Source organism: Perca flavescens, chromosome 7 (genome assembly GCF_004354835.1).
Source record: "Perca flavescens isolate YP-PL-M2 chromosome 7, PFLA_1.0, whole genome shotgun sequence".
In the NCBI taxonomy this organism is placed as follows: Eukaryota; Metazoa; Chordata; class Actinopteri; order Perciformes; family Percidae; genus Perca; species Perca flavescens.
The window spans coordinates 14904281-14919801 of NC_041337.1; the positions used below are offsets into that span (position 1 = coordinate 14904281).

Genomic DNA, 15521 nt, shown 5'->3' on the forward strand with positions numbered 1-15521 from the left:
GAAGTCTAAATTGGATTTAATCTTCTGCCATACATTTCCTGTCTCTTTCTGTAGTAGATGTCAGTTCAGTCTATGACATAGAAATATAATAAGTGAACGACACACACACGCACATACACGCACACGCACACGCACACGCACACGCACACGCACACGCACACACGCACACACACACACACACACACACACACACACACACACACACACACACACACACACTGATGTGTTTTAGGTTCAATGCTGCTCTCTGTTGGTCAGGAGCGATACATCATGTTACAGTTTTTTTCGATTGCTAAACGACAGTGGGCACAACTGGAGTCACATGTGCAAAACTCTAACTACAGTCTGCACAGCAGCAATTCATGTGGACCAAACTCTAGTTCGTTTTTCATTGCTTGAACACAGTTTTCAGAACTCTACACACTTATCCCATCACTTTAACCACAACGTGCACAACACTGTAGATTTACAGCACTTTGTTCAAATGCTAACACACTGCTGTCAAAACTGTAAACCACACATTCAAAACAGAATAGATTTCAGTCTGGTGCCTATCAAACACTGCTGATTGCAATTTTAGCTGAAAGCCTAAGTAGGTGTCTTATTTTAGACTAGTTAGTGAACATATACGGTATTTATACAGAGAAAGCTCAGAAAGCCTTTTTTTGTATACAAACACGAAATACAGTTTTTTTCGATAGCTAAACGACAGTGGGCACAACTGGAATCACATGTGCAAAACTCAAACTACAGTCTGCACTACCTACAGTCACCTGAGCTAAACAGTTCACATCAGCTGCAAAACTCATTCAAAGCAACACAACTCTTAACACATGTCTCAAACAGTATGCACAGGCCTCACTGAGATAACACACACTGTCACTCAGAACACACTGAGGGTAAAAACACTAGCGTCAAACACCAATACAGAAATTACAAACTTTCTCATCTTTACAGTTTGAACAATTTGAGTGACTTGACACTACTCAACAGTTTATTTAAGGAAAAAATATAGATTGTATAGTATACCAATTTTTACATAAGGTAAACAAGAAGGAATGAAAATCAGCAGTTTTCTTCAATAAAGTATTTTGTCTCTAGTAATTTATGGAATTACTGGGGGAAAAAAACTAAGGGTACATACGTAACAGTACCAAAGAATAGTGTGACTAATCCTGCCTCTCTCCAGCATCATGTGGCAAGTTTTCTTCATCACATTGGATGTCTGCATCATCTCTAAATACTAATGAATGTGGTGTTTCTATTGCTTTCACCGCCATTACTTTCTGAAAAACAGTACGAACGCAGTTTTACTATTGTAAAGATATAGTGTTTTTCACTTTTTTTTATAGCTGTGTACATAACCTCAGACATCTTACCTGGACATATTGGTATCTTTGCTCTTTTACCTGTTTCTCTCAAACAGTACAGTGTAAAATTGTTTCATTCTTATTTGGTGTTTGTATACAAAAAAAGACTTTCTGAGCTTACTCTGTATAAATACCATATGTGTTCACAAACTAGGCTAAAATAAGACACCTACTTAGGCTTTCAGCTAAAATTGCAATCAGCAGTGTTTGATAGGCACCAGACTGAAATCTATTCTGTTTTGAATGTGTGGTTTACAGTTTTGACAGCAGTGTGTTAGCATTTGAACAAAGTGCTGTAAATCTACAGTGTTGTGCACGTTGTGGTTAAAGTGATGGGATAAGTGTGTAAAGTTTTGAAAACTGTGTTCAAGCAATGAAAAATGAACTAAAGTTTGGTCCACATGAACTGCTGCTGTGAAGACTGTAGTTAGAGTTTTGCACATGTGACTCCAGTTGTGCCCACTGTCGTTTAGCAATCGAAAAAAACTGTAAGAATGAAACAATTATACACTGTACCGTTTGAGAGAAACAGGTAAAAGAGCAAAGATACCAATATGTCCAGATAAGATGTCTGAGGTTATGTACACAGCTATAAGAAAATTGAAAAACACTATATCTTTACAATAGTAAAACTGCGTTCTTACTGTTTTTCAGAAAGTAATGGAGGTGAAAGCAATAGAAACCACATTAATTTTTATTTAGAGATGATGCAGACATCCAATGTGATGAAGAAAACTTGCCACATGCTGGAGCAAGGCAGGATTAGTCACACTATTCTTTGGTACTGTTACGTATGTACCTTTAGTTTTTTTCCCCCAGTAATTCCATAAATTACTAGAGACAAAATACTATATTGAAGAAAACTGCTGATTTTCATTCCTTCTTTTTTACCTTATGTAAAAATTGGTATGCTATACAATCTATATTTTGTCCTTAAATAAACTATTGAGTAGTGTAAAAGTCACTCAAATTGTTCAAACTGTAAAGATGAAAAAGTTTGTAATTTCTGTATTGGTGTTTGACGCTAGTGTTTTTACCCTCAGTGTGTTCTGAGTGACAGTGTGTGTTATCTCAGTGAGGATTGTGCATAGTGTTTGGCTGCACTGAGCCTGTTTTGCAGGTGATGTGAACTGTTTAGCTCAGGTGACTGTTGGTAGTGCAGACTGTAGTTTGAGTTTTGCACATGTGACTCCAGTTGTGCCCACTGTTGTTTAGCAATCGGAAAAAACTGTAACTCCTCCAAAAAGTCTCAAAGAGAAAGAACCATGTAAAAAATGAAGACTGATTTATTCTGATGAATCTGCTGGAAAAAAAAATTACCCAACTTTATTACTCACAGTGCTCTTGGGGATGGATATCATACGTACACACATAAAATGTGGTTTTACTACATCCTTTGGTCTCAATTTCTACATAGTTGACCTCCTGTTGTGAAGACTGTCCCACATATTTTCATTGTCTCCAGATGGAATCACAGTCTCATCTTCTCTAATTTGGAGTTCATTGGCTTCAAAAACATAACTAAGCATAGAATCAGTGAAATCTTTTTGTACATGTAATTGTATGAAGCAACTCCTTTGAAATAAGCCAAAAACATAACAACACATTTTTGCGGCTCACACCAGCTGGTCATTTTATCTAAAGTTGAGCTTTTGTAGCGTTGTGAGTCAGGCTTCTTTGTTTGAGTGATAACTTCCCTCAAGTCTCATTTCCTGCAAACAACCACTGCTCTGCTTCATATCGTTCTTATCATGATAGACAGCTCACAAATTTAAGATCCTTCCCATGTGAATTTTGCCTCTCATGTGTGTCCATCAGCAGGAACTCATTTGAGGTGTGGTCTGTTGCACCTTAATCAACAGCTGACTCTTTACAGTTTTTTTTGATTGCTAAACGACAGTGGGCACAACTGGAGTCACATGTGCAAAACTCAAACTACAGTCTGCACAGCAGCAGCTGCAACCCGGTCTCACGGCAGTTCATGTGGACCAAACTCTAGATCGTTTTTCATTGCTTGAACACAGTTTTCAAAACTCTACACACTTGTCCCATGACTGTAACTACAACGTGCACAACTATGTAGATTTACAGAACTTTGTTCAAATGCTAACACACTGCTGTCAAAACCACACATTCAAAACAGAATAGATTTCAGTCTGGTGCCTATCAAACACTGCTGATTGCAATTTTAGCTGAAAGCCTAAGTAGGTGTCATGTTTTAGACTAGTTAGTGAACATATGTGGTATTTATATAGAGAAAGCTCAGAAAGCCTTTTTTTGTATACAAACACCAAATAAGAATGAAACAATTATACACTGTACCGTTTGAGAGAAACAGGTAAAAAAGCAAAGATACCAATATGTCCAGGTAAGATGTCTGAGGTTATGTACACAGCTATAAAAAAAAAACGGAAAACACTATATCTTTACAATAGTAAAACTGTGTTCTTACTGTTTTTCAGAAACAAATGGAGGTGAAAGCAATAGAAACACCACATTCATTTTTATTTAGAGATGATGCAGAAAACTTGCCACATGATGCTGGAGAGAGGCAGGATTAGTCACACTATTCTTTGTTACTGTTATGTACCTTTAGTTTTTTACCCCAGCAATTCCATAAATTACTAGAGACAAAATACTATATTGAAGAAAACTGCTGATTTTCATTCCTTCTTGTTTACCGTATGTAAAAATTGGTATGCTATACAATCTATATCTTTTCCTTAAATAAACTATTGAGTAGTGTCAAGTCACTCCAATAGTTCAAACTGTAAAGATTAAAAAGTTGTAATTTCTGTATTGGTGTTTGACGCTAGTGTTTTTACCCTCAGTGTGTTCTGAGTGACAGTGTGTGTTATCTCAGTGAGGCCTGTGCATAGTGTTTGGCTGCACTGAGCCTGTTTTGAGACATGTGTTAAGAGTTGTGTTGCTTTGAATGAGTTTTGCAGGTGATGTGAACTGTTTAGCTCAGGTGACTGTTGGTAATGCAGACTGTAGTTTGAGTTTTGCACATGTGACTCCAGTTGTGCCCACTGTCGTTTAGCAATCGGAAAAAACTGTAATAGCCATACTTCAGATTGTTTAATGCACAGGAAGTTATTACTTATGAAGATTTACGTACAGCCAATCAAAGAGTTATGACTTTATGCATGGACCACAAAGAAAATTTCAAGGACACTAAAAACCATATGAAGCTCAAATAACTCATCTTTCAGAATTTCTACATTTCCCATGCCCACCAGTGGAGTGGACTCATTGGAAAGGTGGGAGGCCAGGCAGGAGTGACGCATAGGTCCCTCCAGGCAGTGTGGGAAAGAAACTTTAGCCAAGCAGGTCAAGAGTCAGATGTCTGTGAGATTGACCAAAATGTGCTGTCAAAACCAGCCTGTAAGGCCTAGCTGTAGGGCAGACCGACAGAGCAGGTATTCTGGCATCTTATTGAGTTAAATGTGTTATCCTAAAGCAGCACCAGGCAGTACATTGACAAAGTAAGCGACAAGCTGGGGAATGGCTTAATTTTGGGTTCAACATTAGTTGGGTTGAGATCTCTAATTATCTAGGAAGGTCCCGGGACATTTCTGCACGTATTTTAAAAAAACGACACGTTTTTTTTTCTCAAAAAAAGAGACAAAAATTTCTAAAAGCGCCAAAAACTTCAGAAAAGGCACCAAAAACTTTTTTTTTAAAACTAAAAAGAAAGGTGACATAAACGTCTAAAAGTTGTCCAAAAAAGTGTTGAAAAACGTGGCAAAAATGTCAGAAAAGCAACAAAAAACTTAAAAAGGAACAAAAACTTTGGTTAAAGCCCAGTTCTGATTATTGAGACCTATGGGAGTAGGTGTGAAGAAACACAACTCCAAATGAAGGCTAATGTCACTAGCTGTCTGTTGGTATGTGTGACATGTAACACATTTGCCACAGGGACAAGGTGATAAATAAATATTGTGTTAACAGCTTGTTCCACTGTTCCACCCTAAGAGGCCACAAAATCAGTTATTACTGCTTTAAACCTGCAATGACTGATTTTTTTTGTTGGACACTTGGTGGCAGCAGAAACAAGTTGTGAACACAACATTGACATATCGTCACCTTTTTAAGTTGCTATCTGGCTCCTGGTTAAGTCCCTTTTTCTCTCTCCTTTTTGGTCTTTACCAACTCCTGAGGGAAATATCTGACTTTCTTCACCAACTAGTTGCTAACTTTGTCTGTCTGCTGTTTGGTGCTGAGCAGACTGCAAACAGCAGCCTGCTAAACCAGAACAGTAAAGTTGCAGGCTGAATAGCTAAACAATGATCTCAAACTCGCTCTAAAGCTCCATAAAGCCAAGGAGAGATGCAGATTTAGGTTATGATTCTCTGTAGACAGTGGTGGAAGAAGTATTCAGATCCTTTATGTAAGTAAAAGTACTAATACTACACTGTAAAAACATCCTGTTACAGTAAAAGTCCAGCATTAAAAATGTTACTTAAGTAAAAGTATGTAAGTATCATCAAGAAAATGTGTTTAAAGTATTAAAAGTAAAAGTACTGGAAACCATTCAAACAGTTCTATGTTTAATCTTGTCTAATCACTTCAGCTCTACTTGTAGGCCGTTATGTTGTTGGGTAGTTTAAGTTATAATAAAACATTGTGTTTTATAAACTACATGTGTTTTGTGTGCAACAATCTTTATTTGTAAAGTAACTGGTGACTAAAACTGTCAGATTAATGTAGTGATGTAAAAAGTACAATATTTCCCTCTGAAATGTAGTGGAGGAGAAAAGAAAGTACTCTCAATTAAGTACAGTACTTGAGTAAATGTACTTAGTTACATTCCACCACTGTCTGTAGGTTCATCACTACGAGTGATAAACATTGTTTTCACATTGTCATTTGATGCATTGTTACTATAAAAATATTGATTATAACTGCTTTGAAAAAAATCTGATTTCTTTTTAAACAGGTTAAATACAGGTCATCTTGTAATGCTTTATGTTCCCAAGTGCATACAAGTAAACACTAGCCACTGCACATAAATCATAGAGTTCAAATTATTATTCAATCTTGCTGCAATACAGTGTTGTTGCATTTCTAAGTAATGACTGCCTCTAAATTATGCGTAACCACTGTATCATTTTTCTCACAGGGAGTATCTTGCCAGATAGACTCTGACCTCTGCTCTGGCTGTCTGAGCTTGTGCCTGACGTGGACCACCACATATCTCCTGGCTCGACTGGGTGGTCGGTACAGTACCAAAACATGACCCCAACCTGACAGGCCAGATACTGGGATTTCTCCCTGTGGTAAAAAAACAAACAGTAAGAAGCAGCACAGAATGACTAGGCATTAAGAATCTTTGAGCCTGAGCATCGCATCAAGAGCTACGGTACGATAACACAGCACACTGCCGATCTCCTGCACTGCACAACACACTCAACATGGGCCCCATCTCCTGCCAATGATACCTATCTAAAACCTTGAGCTGAACTAGCAGATGTGTCTTGTCCTTCCCCCCTTATTGCATGTTTATATGAGAATCAATACTGAAGTGGTGCACAAGCTGCAGTGAACTTTGCATGAGGAGAGAATTCACGAGCAGATGGTCAACAGAGAGGTGTAAAACCTGTCGGCTTTATAGATAAGGAATCAATGGCTGTGGGAAAAAGAGACAACACAAAATGTTATCAACTGCAGGACAAACTGCAATCCATATTGTTTTATTCAAATTTAAACACGTTTATAAAATCAGCCATTTTTTTTAAAACCAGAACATCATGTAGTGAAAGGGATACATCAACAGATTAAAGAAATTATGTTTTAAAGTACATGTTTGTAGAGCACTGTCTGCAGCAGCTGAGATTTTAAATGACTTGAGTTTAGTGAGCAACATCCAACTAATCTGCCCTGACAGCTCAGAGCATCTTTTAATCCCTCTAAAGCTTCTCACAGCCCTGCAGACAAGGTGTCCATCCTACCAACGTCAGGAATCTTAGGAAGCCCTGCTTTCTGTCTTCAATGTTTTTTAAGAGGTCAAAGTTTAAACCTTTCAGTGGGTCTTGCTTATCACAGTGAGGGTTGTGTGACCAAGGCAGAAGGGTAGAGGGGGTTGGGAGGAGGGAAGTAGAACTTGTTTTCAAGTGGTCACCTCCAGCAGAGCTCCCACCCGAGTCAGTGGCCCAAGGGTGAGAGCCCAGTGAAGAGGACATGGTATAAAGGGATTTGAGGGTCCAGAGAGAGAGAGAGAGAGAGAGAGAGAGAGAGAGAGAGAGAGAGAGAGAGAGAGAGAGAGAGAGAGAGAGAGAGAGAGAGAGAGGCAGCTTTTATCTACCCAGATTTAATAAACTTGGAATATTCACAAAACCATCAACTTTACATATACAGCTTTCATCGCTGGTCTTTATTGACCATGGCACCACTGATGAATTACTGCATGTGTTTGGCTGTTCTCTCGTCAGCAGTGACCGCGAGCCATGCCTTAAGAAGGTGAGAACTTTATTCCTTTATATACCTACCTGTTTGGCTTGAAGAAACAAGGACACAGTACAGCAGTGAGGATTTACTGTATAATTGCATTCACATAAGAGAGAAAGTGTGACAGCAAAATAGTGACACTAAACAACGAAACCAATAAGGACAGGAAAATAAATGTGTTTTATTGGTTCATTATAAAAGCTCATGTCTTCAGTATTGGCTTAACATGTGTTTTTGTTCATTTTTCTGGCTAGGTACTGAAAGCAAAGCAGTCTGTGCTCCATTAAAGGCTCATTGTTATACTGGGATGATGACCAGGCATATGCATCAGATATATAGCATTACAAATATACTTCACATAACTTTATAGCATTTCTTCAGTCATCACGCACAGGTTATATAGTTTCTGTCACCTGAAGATGACTTTTGGCATGTATTTGTCTGTTCTGTTCCAGAATCTCTTTGAAGAAAATGCCGTCTATCAGAGAGACAATGAGGGAGATGAGCATTTCTGCAGAGCAGATCTTGACTGAGTTGGCCCAGAAGAGCACAGACGACAACAAAAACGGGACTGTTCCCACACCTCTTACCAACTACTTGGACGTGAGACAATGTTGTTTATTATATATTTAAAGGAACATTTCTGTTTTTTTTGTTCTGCCTTCACATATCTAAAGCATCCCTGGTTCCCTTGAAAGGCTCTTTAAAACGTCAAGCAATTATCTTTATTAGTTATGTGTTTATGAAGCATTTGGTAGGAAATCCAAATGTACTGAGTCAAAAGTAACTTAATTTGAGGTTGAAGTCTTAAACACAAATACAGACTACTTGAAGGTTAAAACAGCCATTCAAAAGTCTCTTGGACGAGACTTAAGAGTTTACTCTTCAAGAGTAAAACAGCAGATCCAATCGCCTTTGGATTAATACTTAATAATAATATTCTTTGTGCATGAGTCATACGCTGGTATTTACGTGGTATTTAATTCCCTCAAATTGAATTTGACATTAAATATTAAAACGGCATAGGAATTAGCTGGTTTAGGAAAGTCAGAAAGAGATTTTTTTTTTTTACTGTTAATCCCTAATAGACTCAGTACTTTGGGGAAATCAGCATCGGCTCTCCGGCCCAGATGTTCAACGTGGTGTTTGACACAGGCTCAGCCAACCTGTGGGTGCCCTCGCAGAGCTGCTCACCTTTCTCCACTGCCTGTTGTAAGTATCCATGTGGATAACACATACAAGCCGGATAATAACATTTACTTAAAGCTGCAATAATCAATATTTTTATGAACACATGAATCTGCAGCTCCCCTCGATGTTTACGAAGCTTCATAGCGAGTTTCAGCTCATTGTTTAGCTGTCCAGCCCTTACTGTAACAGTAACTGTCTACAGCAACTTTACTGTTTTGGATCACTCTCATGGCTCTCATAGTCACATGTTTGGCCATAGCAGGCAGCTGTTTCAGTAAAAAAGCTCTAAAAACTAACTGTACATTACCTGCATTACCTGTTATTATAAGTTTAAATAAATTGAGTAAATGCTATTTTCAACTTAATTATATGTTGGAGGAAACGTATCTTAATTAAGCTTCCCAGATGCAGGGTATTACAACACATTTTTACAGGGTCAAATGATTTGTGAACTTTTAGATACCCACAACAGGTATGATGCCTCCAAATCTTGGACTTATGTTGAGAATGGAACCGGATTTTCCATCCAGTATGCCTCTGGAAATGTCAGGGGTTTTCTGAGCGAGGATGTGGTCGTGGTGAGTTTGTAATCAATACCCTGTAAAAAGATAAACTAAGTTAATTTTTAATGGAAATTGCGGCTTTAATTTCCTCTCACAGACTGCACATCCAACATTTGACCCTCCGCTTTACATGCAGGTGGGTGGTATCCCTGTGGTGCAGGTGTTTGCTGAAGCAACCTCTCTGTCTGCCATGCCCTTTATCTTTGCCAAGTTTGATGGTGTTCTGGGGATGGGTTACCCCAACGTGGCCATCGATGGCATCACTCCTGTGTTTGACCGCATCATGTCTCAGCATGTCCTCAAGGAAGAGGTGTTCTCTGTCTACTACAGCAGGTGGGTTGAGTCCACTGTCCTTCTCTAGCTTCTGCGTCATTTTGTATGAGTCATCTGTAATTTAGATTCATAAGATAATTGGAAGAAAATATATTTAGCTATTAGCAAGAAAGTATAGATTATGCTTTGGTAATTTTGTTTTGACTGAGACAACTATGACAATTAAAAAGAAAACGCAGCTACTATCAAGACTTGAATTTGAAAAATTGAAAAATAGATAACATTGTCTCTACATTTCTCAAGTAATTCATTCTCAAGTTTTTATCTTGACTATTATTAAATAAATTATATCATATGAGCTGATTTTGGATCTAAGTCAGACAAGAGGGTGTTTTGAGAAAATACTCAATTTATTACGATGATGATGTTTCCCTGGGAAGTTCTGGGGAACACTGAAGAATGAGAGGTCATAGGGCTACACTTTAGCTGAGGGAGCATGTAACCATAGATGAAAATCACCAAAATCGCAGTTCAACAGTGACAATGAGAATATGCACAGCAAAAGTGGGTTGATTTATTTATTGTTTTCAGGGACCCAAAACACTCCCCAGGTGGAGAGCTGGTCCTTGGTGGCACAGACCCAAACTACTACACTGGAAACTTTAATTATATGGACACCAGAGAGACGGGCAAATGGGAAGTTACCATGAAAGGGTAAGAATTTTGCCAGTGAGTGTGTGTGTGTGTGTGTGTGTGTGTGTGTGTGTGTGTGTGTGTGTGTGTGCACCATTCAGAAACATGCCTTAATTTCCACCTCTTCTTTTATTCTTTCAGTGTTTCTGTAGGGATGGAGATGATGTTTTGTGCAGAGGGCTGCACAGCTGTGATTGACACCGGCTCCTCCTACATCACTGGCCCAGCCTCCTCTGTGTCCGTGCTGATGCAAACCATCGGAGCACAGCTGGATGAAAGTGGAGTACGTTTTCACACACACAACATGGTTTCCCACAAAAATGTTTGTCTGTAAAAAAATAATAATAATAATAATTCATGACCTGTCATCACCCTTTCATGTGTGTTGTTCATCAGTACAAAGTCAACTGCAACACTGTCAAGTCGTTGCCCAGTGTGACTTTCCACCTGGGTGGCCAAGAATACTCACTCACTCAGGAGGATTACATCTTATGGGTAAGCAGGATGATGAATACTGAATCATTTTTATTAACATGCAGTGGTAGAACGCAATCAAGTACAATTACTCAAGTACTGTACTTACTTTGTTTTTACAAGCAAATCATATGATCCACTTACAAAATATGTTGTAATAACAAACAGGTTTTCGGTAATGTGGCTGATTAGACCTGCTCAAGTTGCTACATATGCTGGGATTTATATAGGATCACTTTTCACCGATAAGAATGATATTATCCTACTTGTAGTTGCATAAATTTTTTTTGAAAGGACCCTGGGGGGTAAAAGAGGACACCATCACTATAGATACTTTGTAGAGATTTTGCTGATAATACTTATGTACTTTTACTCAAGTAGAATGTTGAATGGAAGACTTTTACTTGTAACAAATTATATTTACATTGTGGTGTTGCTACTTTTACTTATATAAAGGATTTGAGAGCTCTAAATATGTTACTGTTATAGCGGTTTACAATGGTGGAATATAAGTTACTCAAGTATTATACTTAAAGGTACAGTAGGTAAGACTTATAAAACTAACTTTCTAGCATATTTGCTGAAACTGACCCTATGTTTGAGTAGAACTACATGAAGCAGGTAATTTAAAAAAAATCTGGCTCCTCTGGCACCACCTACAGCCTGTAGTGCGATTTGCAAAAATCCACCGCTCCCTGTTCAGATGCACCAATCAGGGCCAGGGGGGGTGTCTAACTGCGTGTCAATCACTGCTCATGCACACGCATTCATTCTCCCTTATGGGGGGAGGGGCTTAGGAGACCGTTTTGGGCTTTAGCGGAAAGGGACTGAGAAGTTGTCGATTTTCAAATTTTTTGGCTAAGTCCTGGATCTTCACAATCCTACCTACAGCACCTTTAAGTACATATTTGAGGTACTTGTACTTTACTTCAGTATTTCTATTTTCTGCTACTTTATACTTTATACCTTTATACTACTCCACTACATTTCAGATGGAAATATTGTATTAATCTCTTACAGATGCCGTTACTTTGTTTTTACGAGCAAACCATATGATCAGCCTATAAAACATGTTGTCATATAGTACCACACAAGTGTTTTGAATTATGTGGCAGATTAGACATGTGCAAGTTGCTGTGTACATTTGCTGGAAATGTATATAGGATCACTGTGTACTGATAAGAATGAGTGATAGTTGTAGTTGTATAAGATTTAAAAAAGGAAAAGTCTCAGAACCCAGGGGGGCTGAATGAGGGTGTTATTCATATACTTTTACGTGTGATAGTTTATAGTACATTTTTTTTGAAGATACTTTCTTTACTTTTACTGATAATATGTTACTGTTATGGTTTGGCTTATGATGAAACTGACTTTTCTTTGTGGCTCCAGCAATCACACATTGAAGGGGACGTCTGCACTGTCACCTTCAGGGCCTTAGATGTGCCGCCCCCTACAGGACCCATCTGGATTTTGGGAGCCAACTTCATTGCCCGCTACTACACAGAGTTTGACCGTCGCAATAATCGGATAGGGTTTGCTACAGCAGTCTGATGGAAGGTTAAACGTCAGCCATGTTGCTCTGTTTTCTTTTTCTCTATCTTTGCTGCAATCTCCTCTTTGTCCAGTCCTCCCTTTAGTTGCTTTTAAGACAATTTGTGTTTTGGCTATAAAAATGTTGTGCACATTCAGGAATATCCAAAGCCCATTTTTTGCAAATCCTGCTTTCTGATATTTTTGCACCAGTTGCACTGAACACCTTATAAGCAGTGTGTGTGTGTGTGTGTGTGTGTGTGTGTGTGTGTTTGTGTGTGTGTCTATGTGTGCATGCATGAGAGAGACTCTACTGATAATGATCATACAGCAACAGTAGAAATCTATACCTGTATGTATTTACGTAACAAGAATAAACTTGTTTACTTTTTTAAAGGTCTCCCCTAGCTGTAGATAGGTGGGCCAACGCATTTTTTGTTCATGCATTGTTTTAGTCCGGTGCAACACCGGCAGCGCCGCCACTAGTTAGCTTAGCATAGTGAATGGAATCCTATGTTGCCGGTTAGCATGTTGAGAGTAAAAGTGAGCCAACAAAAGACAAAAAACAACCTAATTGCTTGCACTGAGACAAAAAATGCGCTGGCCCACCTATCTACAGCCAGGGTAGACCGTGATAAGCCCTATTTCAACAAACGGTGGCGTATTCCTTTAACAAATACCACCCCACCCCACCCCCCACATTCATACATTTATTGGATTATTATTATTTTCAATTTGGAGCCTAATCCATGAGTAAAGGGAGCCAAAGTGTTGAGGTTAAATGCACCCACAGCTAAGTAATAGACAGAGTTGCTTCTGTTTGCTTCTTTCCCCCGAAAATAAAGTTTGTTGTTAAATACGTTACCTAAATCTTTTTCTTTCTTCACCATCGTCTTCATGAGAGCACCAGCTGACATGCTGTTGCAACTTTATTTCTACTTAAAATTATTGTTTCTTATTAGACGCTTACGCCCTTAGGCAAAATCTACACAGACAACCGGCCGACCAGTCAACACAAATGCATGACAGTTCACGTTAGTTGGTATGTTACACACGCACACGCACACGCACACGCACACGCACACGCACACACACACACACATCCCACCCCCACTTCTGGCGCCTCTGCATTAGTGACTGCATCATTTTCCTTTATGTCTGTCGAATGCATTTTGTGACCATGCGAAAGTGAAGTTGAAAAAAGATTGCTGTAGCAGATTTAATCAGCCCAACCAGAGCAGGCACAGACATTTTTGGTGTGAAAAAGTGTTTATTTTGCCACCCAGGAAGACATGGTTTAGAGTTCAAATCCTGTTTTTAGTATCAGTAAAGCTCATCATAAAAATCTCTGAATTACAAAACCTTTTAGAAGTAAACATGAGTCAACAGGGTGATTTTAAGACTGAATCCACAAAGACAGTTATTTGTGCTTACTTAACAGGCAGAAGAGACACACAGATAACAAAACAATAAAAGCATAGATTCATCAATTGCCCTTGTCTAATCTTTTTGTCTCATTTTGTCTGAATTGGTCAGGAAAGTCCTCTTATGCTACAATGATATGACAATGAGAGCGCCATATGCTTCCTTGCTCTCACATCCATGAATTGTCTGCTTTGGATTTTATCTGTTGACACTAGGCAGTGAGGTGAGGGTAGATATTTTTTGCACTGGCATTTAATCAACAATATATTCAAACCATTGCAAAAACATCTCAGTATCAACTATTTAGACTGGAAACCAGCCAGAACAATCATCATGTTTCACAAGACATGATATATAGTATGCCTGCCAAATATTTGTTAGACAAACTATATAGCTAAAATCTTGAAATTGAAATGGTTGCAAAAGCCTTCTCTCTTGAACAATTGCCATGTCTTACTTAACAAGGCCCTAATCTATCAATCTATCGGCATGTATATAATGTCATTGTTACATGTTGTTGTTTAACTAATTAGTGGTATTTATATACTTATCATCATTTGAAGCCAGTGAATATTGTTAATCATCCAACTTTGTCCTTAAGGCTATTACAAATTTTACAATTATTGAAAGACAAAGTGTTGGCTTTCTAACTTTCTTGTATATTACATACAGTACAAATTACATAGTTTATACATTTGTTCATCTTGGGCTTATGCACATTCTTAATATCTTGCCAAGAGTTGGATTGGAAGATTGATACCACTCTCATATGTGTCTCTTCAATATGAAGTTGCGGCTAGCACGTTAGTATGAATCCCACTACTTGTCTTGGCAAGACACGCCCTGCATAGCTGAGTGGTTTGGCAGATGGTTGAGGTTAGGCATTGACCTCGAGTGGTTAGGGTCAGGTTAGCCCCACTGGTCAGGGAATAGGACCTAAACGTGCAAGCATGGACGTCTGGCCAATCCTAGCTTCTAAATGCTATGCAGAGCATGTCTTGCCAAGAAAAGTGAAATTTATAATGAAGCGGGACTAGCAGATGGTTAGCTAGCTTGGCTTTGTACAAAATCATCTTACCAAAAGAGGTTAAGCTAACAACTCCAGGGCTTTTGGTCGATCGATATGTTCTTGTAAAACCAAATTTCTCATTGAAAAAATCACTGGTGTTACTTTCATAAGGTCGCCTGTCCACCAAACCATTTTTTTCCCTAGACGCTAGAGCGTTTTGGTGGTGCAGCGCTTTTGTTCAGGTGAAACGCCTTTGTGGCAGCTATCCATGGTCGGCGGTCGCCACCATATGGGTTGGCACAAGGTAGAGTACTCTGGATGAAAGGAAGGCTGAAGCATTTAGGTAGAGAGGAATAGAAGAAAGTGAATATATTTATTTCCAAAAATGTCAAACTATTCACACTGAGGGTTAGCATTACAACACTGTAATTATAACTTAAGAACTATTTGCACGGGACTAGTATTACCTAGTGACCTCTAGTAATTTGTAATAATTGCAGAGGTCGTCTGATCTGCCATGACAGTAATTTGTAAAGTAAAAAT

The 15521-nt window shown here is 38.7% G+C and overlaps 1 protein-coding gene across 1 annotated transcript; it reads left to right on the top strand.

Annotated features, from left to right (window-relative positions):
* Nucleotides 1-7755: 7755 nt before the first annotated feature.
* Nucleotides 7756-12652, top strand: ren (renin). Its single transcript, XM_028583422.1, has 9 exons — nucleotides 7756-7832; nucleotides 8276-8423; nucleotides 8909-9032; nucleotides 9471-9589; nucleotides 9711-9907; nucleotides 10439-10561; nucleotides 10682-10823; nucleotides 10937-11035; nucleotides 12404-12652. The coding sequence occupies exons 1-9, from the start codon at nucleotides 7756-7758 to the stop codon at nucleotides 12563-12565; spliced, it is 1191 nt and encodes a 396-aa protein (XP_028439223.1). The 3' UTR covers nucleotides 12566-12652.
* The last annotated feature ends 2869 nt before the right edge of the window (nucleotides 12653-15521 follow it).